We start from the raw sequence: 26,822 nt of genomic DNA on the forward strand, positions 1-26,822 counted from the left end.
CCTAGAATAACAATATTTTAACCTAGAATAATATGGTGAGTTACAGTGTATACCTGCTACTATCTGTAAAACCATGAATACCTCTATACAATAACCCCCCAATTGCTTGTCCTAAACAGCTTATGCTGACTTAGACTAATTTTACTTCTTTTTCACATTAAAATTAATAAATAAATAAAACCACAACCCAAGAATAGCCTGAAGTCAAGAAATAGCCAGACAGCATTTTCTTAAGGCTCTTACTACTACAGAAATTTTCATTCACTCCCATTAGATCTATATAATACCTAATAATAACCCAGCAAAATTTCAGCCTGGGTACATTTTGACAAGCTATATTTGCTCTGCAAAATCATTCAGGCTGCCACATTTTTTCCTTGCCTGTGCTTTTCTGCAGTATACCTCCTTATGAATAAAGACCAAACTAAACAAAAACAGTCATTTAAAGTGCAGCTTGACCTTAGTGATAAGAGAACTAACCTATATTAGTAAGAAATTTAATATATGACTGTGGAAGACAATCAGGCACATTTGGTGTACGGAACAATTCTGCTGCCATACACTTTTGGGTGATAAAAACTTGTGCAGTTAGAGGAAAGATTCTTAATTAAAAAAGATATTTTTAGTCTTCTGCAGATAATAGAACTGAGAACTAAATACATGAGGAAATCTGCAGTGTAAAAATCTAGACGAAATATTTGAGGACAGATGGTATTATGATATTACTCGAAATGGCACTGCATCACAATAACACCACACAAACAGCAACAAAAAAAAAAGCTATTTAACTTTGAGGGTCACTGACCACTGTAAAATTTTCCAAATGAGTCCTAATTACAAAAACACCTGTGCCCAGTTATTGAACGCTAATCCAATGAAAAATGTAACTTTTAGCACAGAAATTTAGCACTGAGATAATAATTTCTCATTTACTACCAGTGGTAGATTAGCCTATTGTTTGTTTCCGTCTTTAGCAGAGGACATAATTGTGAAGTGAATTGAAAGGACACTTTTTTCATAGTCTGCCAAACCTAAACAGGTCTTTTTCTTTGCTAAAAAAATATCCCAACTTGCTTTTCACATTCATATTCTAAGTTCTGTGATTCTATCATTAGTATTCATAAACTTAAATTATACTAATATAAACATCAAGATTTTTTCTGTGTATTTAAAAACCTACACAATGAGCCCATTAGAAAGAACATCTTATCAGTAAAAAGCAAAGTGAGATTTCAGTATTATCACATCAGCAAGTGACACTGAATTCTATATGAGAAGCCAGTGGAAATGCTAAAATAATTGCTTCGTGTGCTTATCTGTTGGGGTTTTGTGTGTAAGCAGGTAGGTGTTCCCACAGCTGTCTACATTTTCTGCCTCCCTTTAATCATTTGGCTGATATGTAAAGAGGAGAAAAACATCTTTTGAAAGACATCTCCTTTCTTATGAGTGTGTACCAACAGATGAAATTTTGTGCCTTAAAAAACAAAATTATACTTTGTACAATCCAGTCAGAAAAAGTCTCGTTAGATCTACTCTACTCCATTTACAGACCTAGCTTTTGTTAATCCTGACTTTTATAGGTGAGAGAAATGCTCTGGTGCTATACAATTGCCCTTCTTTCAAGTCAGCTGGGCTAATGATACAAACATGCCATGAAGGCTAGCACTGCCTCTAATGATGTAGTGAAGCGTGAATATTCTGAGGACAGCTGACTGCTGTGGAAAGCTGTTGATAACACACTATGGGTTTGCTTCTGCACAATCCTAGGCACCACTGGAGCAATTTCAGTGCAAGCTGAGCAATCTCAGTGCCTTACAAAAAAGGGTGTAGTTACTATGAAGTCCTTTGCCTCTGTTTTTTTAATCCCTATATGCAAACTATTTCTATGAACTTTCTGTACCGAGAATTCCCTTTGATTAATTTCCTGTTCTGTCACAGATTTTCAAGAAAATGCTTGTGTAGCACTACAGGATTTCAATCTGTAGGAAAGGATCTATCAGGATCTCATGGCACTACGGTCTGTTCACTGGCTTACAACAAAGTTGCGCTAAAGACATTTTTATAATTCATCCTACAGTGTGTTCTTAACTCCACAAACAGCTGTTCCATAAATTTCTCTGAAGTGGGTCCTTAAATCCATATTTATATCACATAGGTGTGTGTAAGTCACTGAGTGACTTACATTTAAGAGCATAAAAATATCATTGTTAAACTGCTTCCAAGGCATTTCCAAGGCCAGCACACCAAAACCAACATTACTGACATAAAAGGAAAAGTAGAACATCCTCTAAAATGGCCAAGAAAAGAATTACATTTATTATATGAAACTTCTAAGTAGTTGGCCTAAAAATATGCCTGTACGTGTCATGTAGCACATCAATAATTTCTTGAATTACTGTACTGCTGAAGGACTTACTAATAGAATTGCAGCATCCATATCATTAATTGTTTGTGTTTCAACTATAAACTTTAACTTTTCTGTTTCCATAAGTCAACCAAAAGAATTGGGGGCAACTTGAGAAATGATGGCTTTGTACATGGTGAAATATCTACTTTTTTTACCCCATAGTCACCTGAAGGATAAATTCTCCGTAATATAGTCTATGCCACAGACCTGATACCAAGCACTATCATATTTTTCTAATAATTTTTTGAAAGGCAGGATTAGCTCTTGCTGCCTTATACTATCTAACAAAAATGTCCTTCAAATCTTGTTTTTAAGTACACTTTTGAACTCCAAGAAAGACTTTGGAATGTCTTTAAGGGCCTTCTACACCTGTCTGGCAATATATTGTGTGAACATCATTTATCTCTTAGTATTAAAAAGTTTTAAAAATATTTTTCCTTAGCACACCTTCCAGACAATTTTCCTGGGAATGTAACTTGAGGCTGCAGAATTCCATTATGTCTCTTTTCAGTACTGTCAGATCACTCAGTCTGTTTCTGGATATTATACTTTCTACCTACTTGTGTTATCACCTGCCAAGACCAACACAGATTCATAAACCATTTAGCAGTCACAGTACCTAGAAGATACCATTAGAAATGAGGAATACAGAACATTGGCTCCTATTCAAATCAGAGCCTTAGGGTTGGGGAAAAGTCATCACCTAGATAGTGCTACCCATGGGGTGGGGAAGAAAGTTGTAATTACTACGAACAAGACACCAGAAAATAAATAAGGAAAGAGGCAACCACTGTAATATAAGAGAATCATACAGGCATTAGAGACTAATGATAACTGAAAAAGAACAAATATAGTATATTCTGATAACATGCCTACATGACACCAACAACAGCAGACAGTTTTTCATGTAAAGTTCTATTTCATTTCCCTAATTTTAGTTCTTGTTTGTTGCACTATAAATTCAAACTTATTTGAAAAAAATGAATCAGTGAGGACCTAACAATCAGCTTGCTCAAAAGAGCTCTCCTACAGTGTTTTTCAATAAGCAATGCCACTTACTTCATAGATGAGAAAGCAGAAGTACAGCATGGGAAACCACAGGATCACTTATTTAGTGGAAATAATAAGAACAGAACTTTGTTTCATTTAGTTGGTCATGATGCATCTTGCACGGTTTACCCCCATACAGGGATAAGTGAAACAACAGAATCAAAATTAAGAATATTGTGGTAGAATACACAAAAAATTCCATCTCCAAACAAATCCGAGTTCTTTTAGGCCCTAAGCATGGCAAGTCAGTGAATATATTTTAGAATTCCCGAGACTTGATGTGCATTTAAAATATAAATATGGGAATAAATATAAACCAGGATGGTGAATAAATTGTAGTATACATTCTGTATAGAAATACCAAAATTAAAGTGTACTATACTAAAAAAACTAATAATATTCAACTGCAAAGCATAGGTTGTACAGCATTTGTACTGGTGCTATACTGCATAACAAAGAGGTCCCAGACCTCCATTTGTGTTATGTGCTAAGATATCTACCACATCAGTATTCCCCAGTGATCTATTAATGTGCACTTTGGAAAAACAAACAGACAATCAACTTCATCTATAAATAATATATGCATTTTAACAAATAAACGCTATACTGGTAGATTAGCTGAGTTTTCAAATTTCTAATAGAGATTTAGACTTGCTTGCTGTGACTGGAGATCTCAGCTAAGCGCACGTAACAACACATCATGTGTACTGTAAATATGTAGGCACAATGTTATTGCTTGAGGAGAAAGGGTCATGTTGACTAAGTTGAATTGCTTTTGGCACTTCTATCACCACCTTATTGCCTTTCAACAGAATTTCTGACACAAGTCAGTAACTTCGTTGTATGGACTACTTCACACAAAAGCTGGCTGATCTGCTTCTGCTATTTTTGTCTCTAAATTAATATTGAAACAATATAATGCCACTCTACCGAGGCTAGTCTAATCTTAAAATCGTGCGTTTGAGATATTCTGCTTTCACATTTTTCTTCCACTCAATCTGCAGTGGGAGTTACTTGAAACTTCTCCATTTTTGCACTTCTCTAGGCCACTACACTGTCATGTCATGAGAGAAACATCAAGATGAACCATGGAATCACGAAAATACATGTATTTTTTTCATATGTCTCAACAGCAAAACAGCAATGCTATGCTTCATGACAGCCCAACTTTTGATTTTAGTTTCACAAATGGAAATTGAGAAGGTGGCACTAGGTTCTCTCCAGGTTAACATTTGCACAACTCAGCTCAAGTTCTAGCCCAAGTACTGACAGAAAAGTACTCTGTGTCAGAGTACTCCCCTGTACTCTAGCGTCTGTAATTTTGTGGTTATCAGAGGATGCCAACATGTAAAGAGTCAGTTGTTAAGTGATCAAACAGTTGGACTAGATGATGTCTGAAGGTCCCTTCCAATTGAACTATGTCATCTTCTATTCTTAATAATTAATCTGTACCATACTCCTATGTACCTTTGGTATTCGTTCTGTCATACAGCAAATTAAAATGCATAAGCAATTGAAAAGAATTTTCTAAACTGCAAAAATTCATGACTGTGATACACCACTAAAGATACTGAATATCTCCTTTTAAACCTTCAAAGGTAAAACAGCAGCAGGTATAAAGTCCTCTTAGGTACAGACAAATCAAGAGTTGCTTCTTCTGTACCCACACTTTCAGTTGATGAGTACTGGAAACATAGTTTTTACACTCATTTCCTAATAAGAACTGAGCCTGCACAGTTCCTTGAGAGTTAGAAGAAGCATGAGATATTCTCACTGGGATACTGGATGTTAATAAAGACATAACCAGTCACCTATATAAAAGAATACTGATACAACTCAGCATAGATATTGAGACATACCAGCTGAGAGGCTGGACTGTGTTCCTGTAGGATGTGCTATCAAGAAAGGACAAGGTTCAAGGACTGTGCGGTTCCAAGGCATCTTCAGAAAGATTCTAAAATCAGTAAGTTATCAAAAACCATAATATAAGACCCAAACAATTGTACCTATTCTAAAACAACAAGAAATCTCACTGTCCTTTAAAACAAAACACTAACATATCAGAAAGGTAAAGTTTCCATCTGGATAGAACACATCTGTAATTTTAATTGTGTATAAGATGCTTCTAAATGGCAGGCTATTTCTCTTTTCATGTGTAAAACCCCTCCAGAAATCACTGACTTTTCAAAGGGTCTTGGAGGTGTGTTGCAAATAGTGTTCTCTACAGGAAAAGAAATCTGGAGGGCTGTAATCAATTTTTTTAGATTGTCTCAGTAACTAATGAGCAACTAACTATGTCATGACTTGGACTTCAAAAAAACATATAATGGCTGTATTCTTCCTCCAGGGGAAAACTTTTGAGTGAAGAACAATGACCCTGAAATTTAAGAAGAGTGGATTTTGGTAACACTTTTCAAAGGAAAATCATTAATAGATGTATAAAGATGCAAGCAGTGAATTCCTGCATTGTTAAATTTGGTTTAATCCAAAAGGTTTCCAGAGCTGTTCATACTAGTATCACACACCCTAAGGCACAAAGTATAGAGAGGCACTGGTTAGAGAAACAGCATTAGAAAGCTACATAACACACATATAAATGTCTGCACCAATGTTTCTCCATCAATATTCTGTGAATATTTGACAGAATAAAAGTACTGAATTTAAGAAAGAACTAACCTTTTTATTTTCCTTCACCTGTGAGAAGAGAGGGGGAGCATGTTTCTTTCATTATCAGCCCTCCCTTAGTAGCACTGAATTGCAGAAGCAAGGACGCACACCTCGCAACACAACACACAAGGGAAGAATAGCTGTTTTCTTCTCTACAAATAATACTAGTTCCACTCTGGATTAGCGACAATTCCGGTAAAGTTTTTAACTAGTACAACTGTGTTTTTCTTATTCATAGCTCTTTAATAGTGAGGTATTCCATAGCCATATATCTATGGTTTCATATGCAAAATAGTTTAGAAATAATAAACTCAAATTTTCAGATAAGCTTTCTTCTGATTTATGCACAGCTCTTCGCCGTCAGAATTCAAAGGCATCTTAAAGCTAAAAAGTTTCTCTCTGGTGTTAAATTGTCAAGATTATTTCACTACTTCACACTTTCTTTTTCCTTTCTTCTTTCCTGAATCACCCATCCATTCATTATTCACCACAGTTTTTTTTTGTGTGTTTTTTTTTTTTTTCACAGAAAACAATAGTAAAGCAAAGTTTACATATGTAGATGAATCAGATGAAATTCAATCTGTATATCTGTTTGTATTTATCACCTTTTTGTTGTGACTATCTGCTAACTACAAAAGTCAATTTCCTTCAGGTCACTTAATAAATCTGAGCAATTACCTGTATAAAAGCCATCATATTTGCAAATTTATTTTTTTGCTCTTCTGTATTGGATCCCATGGGCAGCTAATGGAATTCTGATGCAGAGATGAGGCACCTCTGACATTAATTAGCACTGTTTCACCATAGGAGAATTAGTGACCAAATACATTTTCCTCTTATTCACCTTTTCTCCCAGTTAAGCTATAATCAACAACTCATGACAAGCTTGTTGTTGACCGTGGGACAGATTTTCTTCTTCATGTACATGGGTCACTGATATTTACTTTATAAACTTAGAAGAACACAGTGTATATGAGTGCAGAAAAATGGACTCTTAACTTTCACTGGTTATTGAAAGGCAACCATTTCAAGAGAAAAGAGAAAGTAATATAGAAAACACTACAGATAAATGCATATAGATAAATGAACATATAAGCTTATATATATCACAGAATCAGAATCACAGAATCGTCTAGGTTGGAAGAGACCTCCAAGATCATCTAGTCCAACCTCTGTCCTAACACTAACAAGTCCTCCACTCAACCATATCACTAAGCTCTACATCTAAATGTCTTTTAAAGACCTCCAGGGATGGAGGCTCAACCACCTCCCTGGGCAGTCCATTCCAATGCCTAACAACCCTTTCGGTAAAGAAGTACTTCCTAATATCCAACCTAAACCTCCCCTGGCGCAACTTTAGCCCATTCCCCCTCGTCCTGTCACCAGGCACATGGGAGAATAGACCAACCCCCACCTCTCTACAGCCTCCTTTAAGGTACCTATAGAGAGCAATGAGGTCTCCCCTGAGCCTCCTCTTCTCCAGGCTGAACAACCCCAGCTCCCTCAGCCGCTCCTCATAAGACTTGTTCTCCAGACCCCGCACCAGCTTCGTTGCCCTTCTCTGGACTCTCTCGAACACCTCCATGTCCTTCTTGTAGCAAGGGGCCCAAAACTGAACACAGTACTCGAGGTGCGGCCTCACCAGAGCCGAATATGGGGGGCAATCACCTCCCTAGACCTGCTGGCCACACTGCTTCTTATACAAGACAGGATGCTGTTGGCCTTCTTGGCCACCTGAGCACACTGCTGGCTCATATTCAGCTGCCTATCAACCAATATTCCCAGCATATATATAAGTCTATGTAAGTATAAATATATGTATAACCATTCATATTTTCATTCTAATTGTACTTGTTCAGTGAAAGATCCAGTAACTCACTGAATAGACAATCCTTATTTTGGACCAATACAAAAATTGTGAATAAGCATCCTGTTCGAAGTATAATTTAGGTTTAACTTAGTTGAAGAATTGAAGAAGTTCCTTCACGGCAGAAAATTTTTTGGAAAGAAATTGAAGCAGAAATTATTCTTAGACATTTTCAAGATTAAACAAGAAAGAAATGTGATACATTCTTCTTAAATTCGTATCAGGTGATACAATACAGCAGATAAGATAAATAAAAAGTTCAAATAATTAAATAAGCCCACGCAACATGCACTCACAGTGCTCTCATAGTAAAACAGACCAAAGGAAGTAAAGGCATTAGCAAAAATCTCAAGTTCTCCACAGAGATTTAGAGAAATTATGTGCGAGGGTGGTACAGAGGTTGCAGAAGCATTCTGTGGTTGTATTTTGATTTAAGTTCTTTACAAGAATCGGTAACAACACTCTCAGCAATACAAAGGGAAAAAAAAAAAAAGAAAGAAAGAAATGGCAAATAGTGGGGCAAGCACAGGATCAAGATACTGTGCTGTTATTGTTTGCAATATAACTGATGGGTCTGCTCAATACATGTGTGCTTCTATTGAAGGATGTGCATTTTAGAAATGTATCAAGATTTTTCTTTTTATTACTTTTTTTGATAAAATATTAGAGAGCTTTTCTTTCTAAAATGAATTCATCCCTTTACTGTTTGAGCTATGACCTGTACTTACAGGCATAATTTATTATGTGCTCCTACCAAATGTGGTTGTGTACCCTTCACAGGTCTGCTATCACAAACATTCATCTACATTTCTGCTGAGAATTTTTCTAATCAAGTAACTAACGACTGGAAAGATCTAAAATAGTCCCAGGGAGAAAACAACACCAACAAACAACAGAGATGCTATGTCAACACTACAAACTCAGCAGTGTTTGCACAGTAGAAAAAACTGAAGAATCTGCCTAAAAAGCAGGAATAGGAAAATACTGTCGCATGTCACTTGGGCTTGACACAGCTAGCTTTAACCAACAAGGCTGATAGTTCTCCTTTCTTCAGCTTTCCCTGCTGCCTTTTGTATATGCTGCCAGCTGAAGCTAGACTGCTCTGGATCCTCAGGACAGTTCAATTAAAGACAATAACCCCAGCTGTTTTCACTTCACTACTGTAATGGGAATGTAAGCTTATGAAATGAAAAATATCAATTATAAACACTCTGCTACTCTCTTCAGTTATACCATTGTACTAAGAATCATACATTTCAGTCCCCTTCCACTCAGTATTTGAAGGGTACTAAAACTAGAAAATGAATTCCTGCTAGAATGCCATTACCTATTTCCAAGCTGACTGTTGGTCATGTTAGTATGATGACCAAATAAACAGCACAGCAGTAGTTGTACATAAATTTGGTCATGATGAATACCATCACCTGTGCCTTATAGCACTTCTGTTCAGGAAGGTAAGCATGTTTCTGACAGATTATAAGTATCTGAAATATATATTTGTACTCCCATAAACACAAAGTATTTCTACAAAATTTTTTTCCACAAAGTCATTCTACAAAATACAATCAACCTAGTACTCCTAGGACCCTTTTCATTAAGTGATTGGTGAAACATTGAGCAGATAGTTGTCATTGTTAAATCTGAAAATAAAAAAGAAAACTCAAGAACCATAGGATGAGTATAACTGGAAGAGCTTAATATTTAACATCTCTTCCTTTCAAAGTTTACCATTTTCCTCGATCCCATGCCTAACAATTCCTATTGTAAATAATTTAGAATAATGAAAAGTAGTCTAAAACCAAGTTTCATCAAGATAGTGTCAATCTTCATAATAGAGAACAGGCAGGGCTTACAAGGGAAAAAGACAGCATTAGACATACTGCTCACTAATGCATGAATTTGTTTCCACATCATTTCTTTCATCACATTTCCTCTTAGTAACTTTTGACTTAGTAATACGTCATGTGCTTATCTGTGTCCTTTTTCTTCATTATTCTGGGCTCTTGCCAGGATGACATGCCACTATGTAATTTGCCAGCACTGCACTGGAGTCAGTTGTGATATATTAGCTTGACAGGGAAAGAGTTTTTCCTGTAGGCTCTTAAAACTACAAAACGTGCTTTTCCAAGTGTTTGGAAAGAGCTTAATTCACGTTAGTCACTTTAAATTAATAAATAACAATGGGCTGGACAGCAAAGTCCTAGAGCTTCAGGTGGCATTTTCAGGTGGCATTTTTTTTCTAAGCATTAGAATGCTTCCAGGAGCACTCAGTAATGATGACACAATGCCAGACGCTAAATTATCAAGTAAAGAAATTTACTGTCTTGGTCTATTTAGCTCTTCTAATATCTGAAAACCAAAAAGCACCTAAGGGTAATAGAGAACTGAAGGTGGTTTTAATTCTGCCTAGATGAACTATGGATAACAGGAGAGGGAGAGTTACCTAGTCTTTTCTTCCAGTGAACAGACAGAATCTGGATTTAAATAATTTAACTGGATCACAGCATGTTCATAACTCCTTTTTTTTTTTCTTCTTTTTTTTTTTTTTTTTTTTTCTCCCAAATTTCTGGTGCTGAGAACATGGATGAAAGCATTAATTTAAAGAGTTTTTGTACAAATGATATACTGGTAGATTAAAAATCTTAAAGTATACAACAAATTCTTTATAGAAAACTTCTGTGGCAAATATGCCAGCTGAGATTAGATGTCCACAACTGTTTTTTTCTATTCTCAATATAAATAATTCATAGCAGATGCCAACTTTCACTGATACCAAAATATTATTCCAACTGATATCAGAAGCCATGAGTACATAGGTACAATTTTATTTTTGACTGGCCCAATTACTTGTGAGCACCTATGTCTAGTGTCAGAATGCAATTAGTACACTAGATATGGCATATTTCACTTCATATTTCTTCTAATAATCATTGGTTTAGCAACAGTTCTAGATGTTTACTGCAAATTTGTGTGCAGCCAAAAGAACGGGAAAAGGATGTAGACTTGACTATATTTGAAAAACAGAACAAGTATTCCTTGGACTATCATATATATAATTATAGAGAAAGTGTTATTAGAGAAAAACTTGTTAATATAGTTATAAATGCCAATCACATAAATATATATGGTTTAAACCTATAATTTTGCATTCCCTTTGTCATTATTAAATTTTATCATCTGCTTTCTTGTAGATTGGGCTAGTTGGAGTACCTACTATATTTTGTAGTATGCAACATTTGAGGATGGCTAGAGAAGGAGGTATATATTCATGGGTACAAATAAACGCATTTTATATATATATAAATAAACCTCCTCCCTCCCCTCTTTAAATTAGCTTTTACAACTCTTTTGAATTTACTTTTAAAATAATATGCTCCTGATTACTGAAAAGTTTGAGTCATCCTATTCAAACAGTATGCTGCATTTCAGTTGTAATTGTTTTGAGAAAAATCTCTAATACTATTGCTACAGATGTCATTTAAATTATTTGTTGTACTTCCTGCATCATTTCAATACTCTTACCAGACTCCTGATTTGGACTGCCTGACTTTAATTGCTGCTGTACATGAAATTCAAAGATAATTCTATAACTTTTATTTTCAGTGAAAATGGTAATTTCAATGAGTTTTCCTTTCTTAAAATTTTCAAAATGCTTAATCAATTCCTAGATCAATCTCCCTTACTAGATGAAAGACATCTAGATCAGTAGTCTCTTACCATCACTAACTTGTTATGAGAAAAGTCAGCTTGATCTTACTCTTCCACTTGTCGGGCACCGTTCACCATCATCTGCTGGTGCTCATTGTTCCACTTAAGTGATGGCCACCAATCACTATGTCCAGTCAACCTATCTTGCCTCAAAAGAACAAATCAATTCAATTAGTACATTAGTATATACATACATATAAAAAAAAAAACTCCCATCTGAGAGTACTTTTTGTTCTGTCCTATTGCACTGAATGACTTTCTTACGTGGACCTTTATTTGTATATTCTTAACTCTTTATGAAATATTTTCACGGAATCACTGAAACATTGAAGTTAGAAGGGACCTTTGGAAGCCACCTGATCCAAACCCCCTGCTCAAGCAGGGTCACCCAAAGCCACTTGCCTAGGGCTACGTCCAGGTGGCTTTTAAGGATCTCCAAGGATGGAAATCCCACAGTCTCTCTGGGCAACCTGTGCCAGTGCCCTGCCACCCGCACAGTGCTCAAGTGTTTCCTGATGGTCAGAGGAAAACTCCCTAGTTTGTGCCCACTGCCTCTCGTCCTGGCACTTACAGAAAATGTAATAGTTTGCAGTGAACTAAGGAGATAGAAGCTAATAAATGTGTTTTGTTGCAGTGTTCGATCGAAGTGACAAGCACACAGAGACACATGACAGTCCCTAGCAAAATCTCTAATTCATGTCAGGGAGAGCAAGACACAAGTCTTGCAGTTCTCTCTGAGACATCCTCTGTGTGATCAGCAACTCATGGATGCAGGGTTTGATATTGGACATGTCTTAATTCAAAAGGTGTGGGAACTTCAGTGAATTCAGCCATCCTTTTTCTTCCAGAACTTAACCTTCAAACCCACAAATCTCAGCAGCAAGTAGGAACACAAGTTCTTAAAACTGGGCAGCGGATAGAACCTTGTGCTTTTAATTCTCTCTTAACCTTTGCTGAGCTGCTGTTCTTTCAATTGCTTCTACAGCTACCTAATTCCCCCCCCTCACATTATCAGTTGTTCTTTATTATTTAATGTATTTTTCTTGCTTGAATGGTAGATTAGCCATGTCCCAGTGATGCACCAGCCCTGGTGATGGCTTGACTATGCCACAGCATGCAGCCACCAGGCTCCTGGCATCACACTGGTGCTGGGGAAGCCTTGTCACAGCAAGATGGGTATTACAATGCTGCACCAGACCAGGCTAGCAGATGAGCAACCAGGTGAGCAAGGGCAGAAAGGGGAGAGCAGGGAAGGGCCAGGCAGGGCAGAGAGTCTGGATCTACATTGACCTAAGAATAAGAAAACACACACAGCCACAAACTTAACTACATCGTGATCCTAGAGGAAGGTGGAGGCTCCCAAAAACCTTTTGGGAAAGGCAAAGGGATCTCCCCACAGCCCACCATCTCTCTACCCCACCACAATCCATGCTACAGGGAGCTGGGGGCTCTCCACAGTACAGGGGGTCCACACCACTCACCCCCTCTTTCAGGCAGCTGGAAGCTTCCTTCAGACAAGGACAAAGGGAGCTCTGCACCATTTTGCTTATTTGATTTTGACAAGAGTACAAACTCCTTTTTCTCATTCTTTTCACTTGTCTACCATTTCTCAAGTTTTCAAACAGGTTGTCCTTCAAGGCAGAGAAAAAACTTCAAAACTTTCTTTTACACAACTTCTATCATACCTAAACGTCTTAAGATTTTTTTTATTTTTTTTTTTTTATTTTTTGGTTATCATTGGTTTTGTTTTATTCATTCATTTATTGCTGTTTTACTTCTTGATACTTAAGAAACTGAAGTAACCAAATCAACACACTGTTTTAATAAGGATCTTGATTTTCTACACCCATCATCAAGGAAAAAGCAATTAGCTGGGGGATAATGAACACTGTATAACACTTCTTACATTTCAGAGCAGAAATAATACATTGTGTCAGAATATGCTTTATATGCTATTACAGCCTTCCCAGATGAACATAAGCAGCTACTGAAGTTACAGTCACAAACACGAGCATTTGCATTTTCAGGGTGCCAGAAGACTCATAGACCATAGAAGGACTGGCTCAGTGAAGTTGGAACCCTTCTGAAGCAGGAGCTAAGTTACAGAGCCAAGTTAACAGAGAAATGCTTTTCATTTCAAGACTTGGGTATTTTTCCCCAAGCATGCCTCAAAAGAGGCTTTTTATTGATTTAAGAAAAAGCAGGAATCCTGCTAAAGGGAGCTTTTCAAAGATAAACTGTTTTCCTTCCAATCATCTGTTTCTTTAAGCTCATTTTACAAAGACAGGTGTCATCATAAAAAAGTCCCTGACAACACTACTGTCATCATGACCACAGTTATATTAACAGAAATGAGAACTTTTTTTTTTTACAGATATTAGAAAAAAGCAGTCTATATACAATCCATAAACCATCACAAAATTTATTAATAAAAGAATTAAATATTAACTTTATAACCCCATTTGTTACCATTTCAAACACTCAATTTAAACACCATCTATTTAATTTTAAGAGCTGAACAAGTTTAGGCTTGATACTAAAAGCTTTTTAATAGAATGTTATCTTTTTCATGAATGGAGAGCACATTCCTTTAAAATATTACTTTCTTACAAAAAATAAATTAACATTTGAGATTTACACAATAATCAATTTGGAATGGGGGACAGCTTAAGAATTATGGAATAAGATTTCAGTTTCAGCTCAGTAGGTGATTTCTTAAATTACTCAAAACTAAATTGCACTTGATTGTCCTAGATTTGTCACCAGTCTATTCTGCATTTTTTATGCTTGATGGTTCAACACAATGATTTTAAACAAATTACTAGAAAATTCAGTGTTAATGGCCAAAATACCCACTTCTCAAGAATCAATGATATATCTTTGAATGTTTTCCAAATCACGTCTTTGCTCAAATAAAAGAACACAGGTATCTCTAATGCACCTCTCTTGGCTTCATATACACATATCAAATGAAACTTTGCAACAGTAGATTAATAGATTTTGTATACAGGATAACCTCATTAATAATTATCATATAAAGCTTTAGTGCATCCTTGGGTAACAAAATCCCCTTGGGAGTACTTTCACAATTACATTCAAGCTTGTAAGCCTTTTAAAATGCTTAATTAGATCTTCTGCACATTTCATATCTTTTTACACAAAACTCTGTTAGAAAAAAGCATTAATACTAACAAGTTTTAAAACTGATTTACTAATATGGAATTGAAAAGGCACAAAAATTCAGTTTCTTTTTCATTGCTTTCATCAAAAAATGAAGAATTACAATGGACAGCCTTTTTATATATCCATGATTTCTAATGGAACATGTAACAAGTGCATCAGCTCGTAAAGTCGTAAGATAAAGCAATGTGTTACTAGCTCTCTGCTAAGTGGAACTTGAACTAAAATTAAAAGTACTCTATTTTCACCCAATCACGTCCACTGTCAATAGGGGAGACAACAAACAAAAAAACATGTTGAAAAAGTCCATCACTTGAGTAGGAGAGGACAGATATCTCTAAAAGTACAACACCTGATATGCAATTAAGGGGATTTCCTCTCCCTTTGATAGAGAAAAAGAATAATAAGCTTTTCCAGAAAGCTATTTATCCTCACAGCCAGCTTGAGACTGCTCTAGCACTGACGCCTGGTTTTAGACTGGAGCAGAATTTGAGAAGATTGATGTGAATTGTTTGCTTATCCCAGATTACCCCAGGTCCATGCAAGACCATTAGCTATACCTAATGACCTTTTTTTCTTTGATAGTATTTTACACATCCCTTAGGAAATTTAAATGTGACATGCTCCCATCATTTTTTCAGCCACTGTCAAATGGTAGTCCACAGTATTGTGGGAGACTTTATAGAAATAAGGCATGATTTATTATTATTATTATTTTTTTTAAAAAAAGGACATTCTTTGGAGAGAGTTCTTCATACACAGGCAAACAGAACTGCATTTAACAACCAGAGAAAGAGCAGTAGTCACAAATTAGCCCTCAGCCTATTAGCCCTCTGCCAATTTCAGAGTCACAGGATCCCTGGGGTAATGGTCCAGTTCAGCTACTTCTACCCGATTACAAGAAGGAGAGAGGTCAAACACTTAATCTATGAAATGAGGGTAATTATAAAGATCACGTCAGAAACTTCAATGAGAATGATGTAGTTCTGGGATAGGGACTACAAAAGAGATGCCAGGTGCTTTTTTCCCCCTCCAGTTTCCCTTGATTGTACTTAGAAAATAAATAAAAAAATCTCTAAAACTAACTTACTGTCAAGATAATGTTCTAATAATGAAGACTTCTTAAAAGTAAGCAATAAAATCAAACAGCTTCAGCTTTCAATTTAATGATCTCTGGTGTTAAATGTTTTCCTGCATGTAATAAAATTTTATTAAAAATTAGTCACTGAAGAAAAAGGACTCTAGAAAAAGTTCTATGGAAGCTTTCTGAGGAAATAAGAAAAACATTCAATCTGAAACAAATTCAGGAAATAAAAGGTATGAGAAACAGTTGCTGTTCTCTTATGAATCATTATTAAAGCAAAAATAATACAAGACTATGGTTGGTATCTAATTGATCAAAATGGTAATAGAAGTCTATAAGCCTAAAGAGAGCTATAAAAAACAGAACAGGAGAGACCTTCATGAGGCATTAGTTTATGCTAGTCATGCTTCTGCAATTAGATTACTTTTCATCTTTCTAAAAACAAAGTCTTACTACATTAGGCTTAAAGATACTTTTAGTACCTGAGCTCTGTAATGTAAGTACCTTAGAAGGGCACGTATTCCTTACTCACTTTGAAATTAAATTCTAAACCAAAGGAAGATGTCATTTTTCAATGCTATTTTACTTTCATAATGTTTGCGTGTTAGGAAAGGGTTATACGATTGGATGTCATTACTGCATATTACACATATGGCTGACTCTGCATTTAGTAATAGCCTTTTTCTCTTTTTAATTACCATTTCCCAATCCCTGTACTGAACACAATGAACTACAGGTCACTGAAATTGCAGGTGCCAGTGACATCTCATTAACTCTGTCAGAAATAAAGGTGGAGGAAACAAACGTAGAAAAGCAGTGAGCTACCACAGAGGCAGACTTCCTAATGCTTTAATGGAACACGGTTCTACTCACTGTCCTTGACGTTTTTTCTGTTTACACATAGTTGGCCACACATGTTGTATTTTGTTCCCTTAGCTTCAACCCGTTTCCTCTTGTAAAAGCGGGCACACATTTATTTATTTTTCTCCTCCATTGTGAACATAGAGAATTCCTGAAGAGATTCGAACACACATGGCTACATAAGTATTAGTTTGTATTATCCTGGAGTTCAATTTTACATCAAAGAAGTTTTGCTCTATGCGTTTTTCACAATTACATGGAATTTTCACTTCCCACCACAACTGACTAAACAGGCTAAATTTTTGTTTAAAATCCATCACCGTTTCAGGTCTAAGCTTTTATTTTATGATCTTTTTGAAACAGACCCTTTAAAAAACCTGCCTCAGACAACACCGGACCCTGAGGCCTGAATATTCATTTTATAGGAAAACCATGTCATGTAATTTATTAAGTTTGGGGAAGGAATAGGAGACTCAGAGAGGAATATTTAGCTAGACAGAAAGAGAGAAAAATGTTCAAAAGTAGTATATTAGGAGAAATGATCACGACTACTTAGAAACAAGGAAGAGAAAAATGAAAGGAAGTGGGAAAAGAGGAAAACCTTGAGCTACTCTGCCCTCATGGTCCAAAATACCAGGTAGATACAGAAAGTGATCAAATTGATTTGGGCAACAGCAAGGAAGTACTCAGCAAAATCAATAGAAAATTGGAAAAGAACAGTCATAAATATTTTACTTTATAGAGCTTTGGTTTTCTCCCATGAAAGAGAGACTATGTTATCAAAAAGTATATGCATATTGTGAATGTCAAGTATCCAATCCCTTACACTAACATTTTTTAAAATTCAGCCTAGCATCTTTTATTTTTCAAAAGAACACCTTGGATTTGACATTTGATCTCTGAAGTGGGGTTATTACTAACAAAATTTGGAATGCTTCCTGACACAATACAACAGTCAGATTGAAATTTACTACCTAAAGAGAAATAATTTCCTAGTTATTTTTTCAGCATGTTGTAGCAACAGAGGTCGCCCTAAGTAAAAATAATCAGATGCATTCAAAAAGATTTTAGTCTTAATCTTTCTTATGACGCAAGTAAATCCACAATTTTATTTTATTTTTTTTTTCCATAGTTTCTTGAGCAACAAATTTGCAGCTGCTTTTTTCAGGAGTCATAACCTTCATTTGTACTGGAATATTACAACACATTATCTGATCAGTAATAGTTCCACTTTTAGAAAACAGAAATTATTTCCGTACGTAATTTGTTCTGTTTTAGGTTTCTGTCCTGACCTACAAAGGGAGAAGGAAGAGATGATACACTGCTACACTCAGCTTGTTAATTTTTCTTTAATCTAAAGCTATTGTATTAGTTTTCAAGGATCTACAAATAAAAATAAAAAATTGTTCAGCCTTCATAAACAATATAAAATATTTATATCTATCATTTCTAGTTTTGTAGAAAGAAATGGTTAAGGGTCTAGAGCCTAAGAAATGTTCTGTTTTCCTAGATGAATCATAACTTTTTTCTAGGTTAAAAAACACACATACAAACAACAGCAACAACCACCACCAAACCCTGAAAAAATTAGTCGAGAAGCTTAGACTCCTCACAGTAAAGGCTTCTCATATTTTCAGCAGCCCTGGTCAGTGTCTTTAGTAGATTCTCATTATGCCTTCAAAATAATTGCAAGCCTAAATTTAACCTAAATACATAAAAGTGCCAACACAGAAAACTCAGGCTCTTGTGTTCCTACACAGCCATTCCAAAATGCTTTTCTGTCTGGCCTGGCCTGTTCTGACCAAATATCCAGACCTGTACCTTCCTTGAACAGTTTCACAAGCTCTCATCCCTCTGAGCCCCAGAAGAACACTTTCCTAAGCTTAAAGCTAGTATAAATTTCCTGAAACTCATTTAGATAGCATATGAAGTATATTTATTTCTGAAAGAAAGGATGATAGCACACAGTACTTCAAATTTTCTGGATTTTTACATTGATCCGTGTATGTTGGAATACACAATAGTCAGAATATCTGATACAGAGGCAAGAGCTCCTTGCAGCAGTTGCCAGGAGGAAAGTGTATTTTTTTTTTTTTTGTGAGATTTTTCAATCTTTTAAAAATGCGTTCGATATTGCAACACTGGAATAGCAGTTTCCCTATTTTTCTACAGAAGGATAGTTCTCATTCGTACTCAGTCTATATATTCTCTATCAAGACTAGGACACTGAAGTGGCATTTAATGTGTTCTTTCCTTCAAGTTATGCACTGTATGGGAAGGGGGTGCTATTTTCTTCTTCACAGTTCAAAATTCTTGGATATTCCTACTCTTAAAATAGTGCAGTTCACAAAATACAAAAAACCCACAGGGCATTTATAATGAAAGAATTGTTTTGGGGAATATGTGAAACAATATTAGGCAAAAACACCCTGAAGCAATGTGATTATTCTGGTATCCTTGTCACTGTATGCCCCATTATTTCTGTATTCAACCTCACCACTGCAAATAGAAACTTTTTCTGTGTTTCACTTCTGATTTTGGTATACCATTAATATTCCAAATTACTGAATCTTATTTGGTTGCATTCTGGGTACAGGTATCTTTACACTCCACAGCCAAAGATATTTGAATGATATCTGTTATTTAAAATATTTATTAATTTAAGTGTCATGTTAGCTTTTTTCAGAAAGGGGAATTAAAACAAACTGAGTAAGAATGCATTCCATCTAATGACTCCATATATTTGAGAAGAGCTCTACAACTTCTGAGTTGTTTTTTATGCCAAGCTACAGTTAGTGCATGAAAGGCCTCAATAGGAAGGCAGAACCAGTACTCCAGTTCACAAATTACCCCAAACCACATTTCCCGTGGTGGGTAACCTAGTCAATGTTATAATATCTACCCATTAACAATACACTCTTCCAGTACCTAAATGCCTATAAAATTCCAGGTCCTCAGGCACTCATCTAGAGATTTAAAGGGAGAGCAAAGCGGAGTTTTAGCCCTCCTCCTCCTCCTCATTTTTTTCTTTCCTCATGACCTCTGTTCATGGGAATGAGGCAAGGAAATTGCTGCCGCTGAAGCCAGCTCTGGCAACTCTAAACTTGCTTGGGAATATTTTCCACTTCCAGAATACAGAATGGTTACTTACTGGGACACAACAGTGCAAAAAGAAACTATATAATAAAAAGAACTGTCATGATCTAGAAAGTTAAAGACCTCATAGATCAAGATTAATGGTCAGCTTTCTGATTGTGTGTGGTTTCCTTGGAGGTGTTACTGCCATTGAACTCACACACAGCACAGTCTTAAATCCATTTTTAATGGTAAATACTTTCACCACTGACATCCGTGTTATGATGGGTACATGATGACTCAAGTGGGTTTGGTCTGAAATATTACTGCCAATCCTGTATTTTACACTGTAGTAAATTTTACATATTAACTCATTTAAAACACAGCAAAATGTGCATCAGACTGATACTGCTTCTGATCAATTTAAGCAAACTCTTTCTATGATTTAAATGTAAGAATTTCCCATTACTACTCACTATTCCAAATTCCAGAGCTACCCAGATCAACATTTTTCCCCCTGATTTATGCACCTTTTTTTTTTTTCCTTCACAGATTTACATTGATTTTTTAAACTCACTTTAGGTTTCTTCATATTAGCCTCCTGAAAGACCCAAATAGCTCCTTAGCAAATCAACTTTTTAAAATGAACCTTTCATAAGAAATCTGTCAATTTAATTTCTAATTATCCTATCTACACCATGTTGTTGTTTTAGATATCTTCTCTACAGAAATACAACCTTCATATTCAGATTGTTTTTAACAAGAAGCAGCCCAATCTCGTAGATGACTGGTCCAAAGTGATACTGATGTCATACATCATATGATGTACCCTTTCACAGATTTAAAATAAATTTGACACTTTTAGAAAACACTTTTTAGGCTGGACGAGAATATCTTTGAAATAAGATATTTACCACACAAATGATCATTTCTTTCCTGAAGGTTAAACTGCTGCTTATCAGACATGACAAGATGCTTAAGTACTGCTCGTCTGAAGTTCCCATTTTGACATAGGAAAACTTATTTAAAGTAATCAAACACATTTACATTCACATAAATACTACCCTGCTATACTGAAATGTTTATGCAAATGTAATAAAGAACACGATACATCTATAGTTAGATTTACTTGGTTTAAAACTAAAACAAAGCCAAGACACCCATAAGAATAGATGTCATAAAAAAGAAGCCTTCCATAATACAGCTCAGATGTAGAGAGTATAATTCTGGACTGACTATGATTACTTGACAACCTATTTCACAGTAGCAGATTTCAGTGGTTTTATAATCACAGATAATGCACAGATTTATAATAATGAGGTGTCAATGTGTGGAAGAGCAGGACTGCAAACCATTATTTTTGCAGACATTTTCATGGCATATGCCATGTTCAGAGAAATGTGAGCAATGTCTATTAAAGAGACAGTATAACTTATTTAAGCACTCGTGGGATAGAGCGGGCTCAGACTGCAGCATGGAAATACTGCTACATTTTATAAACAGGAACATTAAACACAAAATCTATTTGATTATGGAAAAAGAATGAAGAATATTTTGTGGTTCAATCAAATGTCAAAAAATCCAATTGTAATCTCTACGTTGTATTCATGTTTCCTTTTTTGCGCTACGATAATACCTGCAAAACCAAGGAGAATTCAAATACTTCAAAGCCTCTGACCCTATATCAATATTAAACACAGGCACAGTGACATTTTCGGCACCTATGCTTTCACGATGGGCGCAAACATTTGCAACCTGATAAAAAAGAAAACAAGAAGAAAGCAGACCATTCTACAGACACACTCATTAGGAAAAAATGTGCTCCAGAGATCCCAGAGTGAAGCTCAACCTACAAGTCCTGCGAGAAGAGCCCACATTGCTGCAGAATGGAGAACCAGTAATCTTAATCTAAATAGGCACTGATATCCTCATGGTTTGCTATTAATACACTGGTTTGTTTCAAGAGTGAAGTATTATATTTTTTTTTAAGTGAAGTTTTCTTCCTGTAAAACAGTTAAGGAACCTCCGATAATTATTTTAAGACTAGCAACATGAGATCCAGTTTTATAATTATATTCTGATGTCTGAAATTATATTTCAATTTTCATTACACCCAGAAAGATTACTAATTTTTGGCTCCAACCACTGTACTAATAGTGTTTATTAACAGCTGCTGTATAAAAATTACAAATTGACTATGAATTGACAATTCCCATTTTTATTTCAGGAAAGAGTATGGGAATTTAAGGGGGATATTAAATTGTCCATCCATCACCCTTCTGTAAAATTTCCTTTGTAATTGAAATCACAGGCTTGTGCTAGATTTATTGAATCAGTTGAATACATAAGCGAAATGCAACCCTGGAGATGAAAATTATCAGGATAGCTGTCAATCACTGTAAATCTTGACTGCATTAAAATGCCTTAATCTATTTACTCAAAATACTTTGCATTAAAGATTTATTTTATTTTATTTTTAAATCATACTTTCTCCTAAACTCTGTTCCTGTTTCCTGGATATGAGAGTCAAAGATCCCTTTTCGCAAATTCTGTTTGGGTTTCCCAGCTTGTTTTCTGGTTTTATATTAGACTTTTTTATGAAAAACACAAACTGCGTCACTGCTTAGTGCTGTAATGCCACAAACACATTATCAGTGTCTGGCAGGTAAATAGTCCTATGAATTAGCATTCTCACTTGTTTTAGATGTAAATCCATCTTCCATGTAGATTTGTTATGCAGACATTGTCCATTTAGCAAGTGACAGAATTTTGTTCTTCAGTAAATAAAAGTACCCATTTCCCAACTTTGTAAAAGTTTATTAACTTTGGAAACAGGCTTAGAATTATCTTCAAAATTCATCCTAACCTTTCAATGAATTTTAAATCCTCCTTAGTTCCAGTTTGATGATCCTACAGGACAAACTCTCAAAGATGCTTAAAAAAAAAAAAAAGTGAGGGAGAAACCATACCTTGGTGCTTGTCACTTGAAATGGAACTTTTGAGCCCTTTGTGGCTAGGGGTGTCAGCTTCGCAGCTGGTTTTGTAGGCATTCGATTCATAGTAGGAGGCTGATTGTGCAGAACTGAAGACAGGCAAAGCTGCACAGTTTCCTTCAGAGCTTTCAGCTGAGACTCCTGGGGAAAATAAGAAATCACCAGTTCTCTAAGATGTGTTATAATGAACACAATTGTTTGCTTTCTTTCTCTACATTAAACCACACATTTACAACCAGCTGCTGTTTTTTCTTAGTAACAGAAGAAATAAAGGCTGTTTAATGTAGTTTTTAAATAGATTAACTTATTGTGTATTACCCATGAAACTTTAAAAAGTCATGGCACTCTTCCCTTTCATCCATGCATTTTATCCATATCATTTGTTGCAAATACTTATTAAATATTTTATATTTAAAGGAAAAAAATACAACAAATATCAGATTTTCACATATAATAATAGAAAGAAGCATATTACACAAGTATTGCAAAAACAGGCTTTTCATATAATTTTGTTTATAATATTCAGAATAATTAGTAATTATCATATGTTATAAAGATTGATTTTAATCCAACAAAAGTATGACTTCCCTCATGTATATACATGTGCATATTATGCTGTTGCGCCATATAATAAATAAGCCACAGGCCTTTCAATCTGTTAAGAATATGATTGTCCATCTCCATGATTGTGTTTTAACCTTTCAATTGGAGAATACACTGCTATTCTCATAATTACAAGACAGTGCTTGTAACTTGAGATAGAATACTGCTATTTTGCTCATAGAAATACAGATAGATATATTAATCAAAACAACAGTCCATCACTGAAATAAATGGAGGCAGTATGAACAGTGAGATAACTATTGTACTGGAGAAATCTCATTTTAAATCTTTGTTCTACCACTGCAAGTCACTTAAGTCAAAACTTCGTTATTGAAGTAACTTTTATTATACTTATTTCAGGGGGAGTTACTCAGCATTTAGTGTTAAAAAAAAAATCTTGCTTTTAGTATTTGTATTAAAAATGCACTTATAAATACAGAATAAATCCACACATTTTGGCCTTCAAAGATTTTTTAGAAGATGCATAAATGGATGCATAAAGGATTGTGAAGTATACTGTAGCAAAAACTGATGGGAAATGTGTAAAATACAACATGCTACATATTCAAATACTACATGCATGATATAGAGACAATCTGAGAGAAATAATCACTTTTTTTTTTTCTTTAAATAAAGAGTAAATAAACAAGAGTCAGCAGGGAATGCTTCAGCGGCAGGACCAAAGACAACCACAAAAACACTGTTCATACAGAGCTCAGTAAGGAAAATCAAAGAAACAGGAGATGGAAAGGAGTTCATTTGTTTGGAAACAGACAAAATGGAGTGTCTTTCACTTACGATGTGTGCATTGAGGCAAGCTAGATATCATCAAAGAGGACAGCATTTTGTATGAGTAACTAATTAAAATGTATAAACCTTGAGTTGGGATGATAAGTCTTTGACCTAATGGCAGTGTAAAAGAGTAAGGATTACTTCATCCATCTGACTTGGGGATCTTTTAATTTTTAAGTGACAAGAGAAAATCTTAGCACTCTTATGTTATATATCTTTTTATCTGCCTTTTCAAGAACAGACTACACAGAGAACAGAAAGTGCCATTTGACATAGCCCAAATCAGCTAAATTGGTAGAGGCAGTAGGCTGTCTAATTTGGCTTGAAGATATGGACTCAATCATTATAGCACTACATGAACCTGAATGCTTCCTACACCCTGCATGTGTATGCCTGGGCACCTGATGCACCACCATTAAACATCAGCAAACATATTCAGGTTAATAAGCATGGGCTTCTGTGAACAGGGCTCTTCTTGATTCTGGGGTGAAAGTAGCCTCTTGATCCCTAAAATCCTCTTGATAATTTCTCATCCTCTCACCTCGCTCTGCTGCTCGTCAACGCTTGCTTTGTCTTGGCTACAGCCAGCCATTTTGTCATTACAGACGTAAAAGCATAATAAGCTGTTTTGTTTTCATCCTGAGGGTAGCAAAATTCAATTTTGACTTTGCAGATAATAGCTTTATAAATGGGCAGCCCGAGAGTACAACTTAAGGAAACAACATCGGAACCAAAGATGTCATTTGACAAAGTTCTCAATGACATTGCATATACACAATTGTGGGTCAAATAGACTGTCTGCCTGTCAAAAACACTGTCAAAACATGATGCATATTTTTTTTTTATATTTACCAGATCTGTTTATACTCTTGATATGTGGTTGAATGCAGTACAGAATACTTTGGGCTGTGGTAATGCAAAAAATGTCAGTTTTCCAAGGATCCATCACAGGAACTAGAAAAATGCTGCAGTGTAAATACACTGTTGAACGACACTAAGTCTACCATCAATGCAAACAATATTTAAAACAAATATTTAGAAGAGAATTCTGATATCCCCCCAAAGGAAAAATACAATTTTATGCCTATTTATAGGCACAGTTTGAGACTCAATCATTCAATTATTCATTTCCAATACAGCTCACGCTCCAAAAATGTGTTCTGCTTTCTACACCAATTCCATTCCTTTAGCAGAAACTACATGTGCTAACATTCTCAAAGCGGTTAAGGCCAAGTCTTCGCTGAAGACATGGATGGACGCTTGGACATCTCTAACTATTTTTAGTTCAGCAAGAAAAGCTCGCGACCAGGGCAAAAAGGTACCTGAAGCTTAAATGGTCTTATTACTCTGCTGTTAGAACTAGTCAAGCATGGCTATTTCTAGTCTCATAGAGCTGTTCACAGTTTCACTGGTGTGAACTTTGTCCTTTTCCTTCATTTGCACTGCTGTTTAATTCCTGTTTACCTGCTCCATTTCCACTGCACTTTCACAGCATGTGAGCAACGATGCCATCCCAAAGACTTTCTCAATGATAATTTACCAGAAGACAACAGTAAGCCTAGCCCTAAATTAAAATTCTATAATATTTCCTAAGAATGAAACATAGGGTCAGAGAAGTCAGTTGAGTGTGTTGCAAATCCCCTTTTAATTTGCAGACTGAATTTCTTAATAGCATTCTCATTAGAAGTTCCTGATGTCAAATGTTCTTTACTTTCTCCTTCAGAAGTGTCTGCATTATAATAACTGCATTTAGAATATATTTACTACAAGCACTGTCCTCTTGTCATTGCCACAGACAGCACTAGTAAGATAGCATGCCTGTGACATATGTATACATTTTTCAGTTAATATGTGGAGTAGCTAAGTTCAGTGTACAAGTGAGAAATACCTGATATATCAGAAACACTCACAGGTTTGGATAGTGCTGCTGTGATCATCGTTTATGTAGATGACTTTTTGCAGTGCTGGAGGTAAATCTTCCATCAAGAGGAAGATTTCAATTATTGCAATACTGATAACCAACGAAAAATGCTTTCGTGCAAGGGGCATACTTTCTTCATGCTTAATGGAACTTGAAAATAGTAGAAAACTATTAAAAACAATATATATATGTACACACAAACCTTTTAAAAGAATACTCTTTAGCAGTATATTGAAGTGTTTTCCTTTCTGATAAACTGCTTCCCTGGGGATTCATCACAGCCTCCCTGTCCTGAGAGTGCACCTCTGCCCTCCAAAGAGCCCACTCTGTCACATCAGTTGATCCCAACAAGCGACAGACATTTCTATCCAGACTAAACCTCAGATAAAATTGTATGAGCTAACGGGCATATTCTCATTAGTGCATTTAAATGCATAAAGAGCATTCTGCTTTCAGTGGGTCTTTGAAACCTTTATTTCTAACTTGATTTCCCTCCTCTTAAATAACTTGCAGCTGTATTTAACTTCATGCATCTTAATTAGTTCCACTGACTTCAGTAAGATAACTCCCAGGTATATGCAATTAAGCATGCATCTGAATTTTTGTGATAATTC

General features: G+C 35.6%; 1 protein-coding gene across 2 annotated transcripts in view; it reads right to left on the minus strand.

The window, feature by feature from the left end:
* Positions 1 to 26,822, minus strand: part of LUZP2 (leucine zipper protein 2) — a 252,885-nt gene that overhangs the window by 20,807 nt on the left and 205,256 nt on the right. For both annotated transcript variants that reach the window (XM_013177762.3, XM_048050882.2), the window contains one exon: positions 22,869 to 23,033. In XM_013177762.3, the coding sequence (XP_013033216.2) occupies positions 22,869 to 23,033 (165 nt within the window). The remainder of the gene's footprint in view (positions 1 to 22,868; positions 23,034 to 26,822) is intronic.

Source organism: Anser cygnoides, chromosome 5, assembly GCF_040182565.1.
Source record: "Anser cygnoides isolate HZ-2024a breed goose chromosome 5, Taihu_goose_T2T_genome, whole genome shotgun sequence".
Taxonomy (NCBI): domain Eukaryota; kingdom Metazoa; phylum Chordata; class Aves; order Anseriformes; family Anatidae; genus Anser; species Anser cygnoides.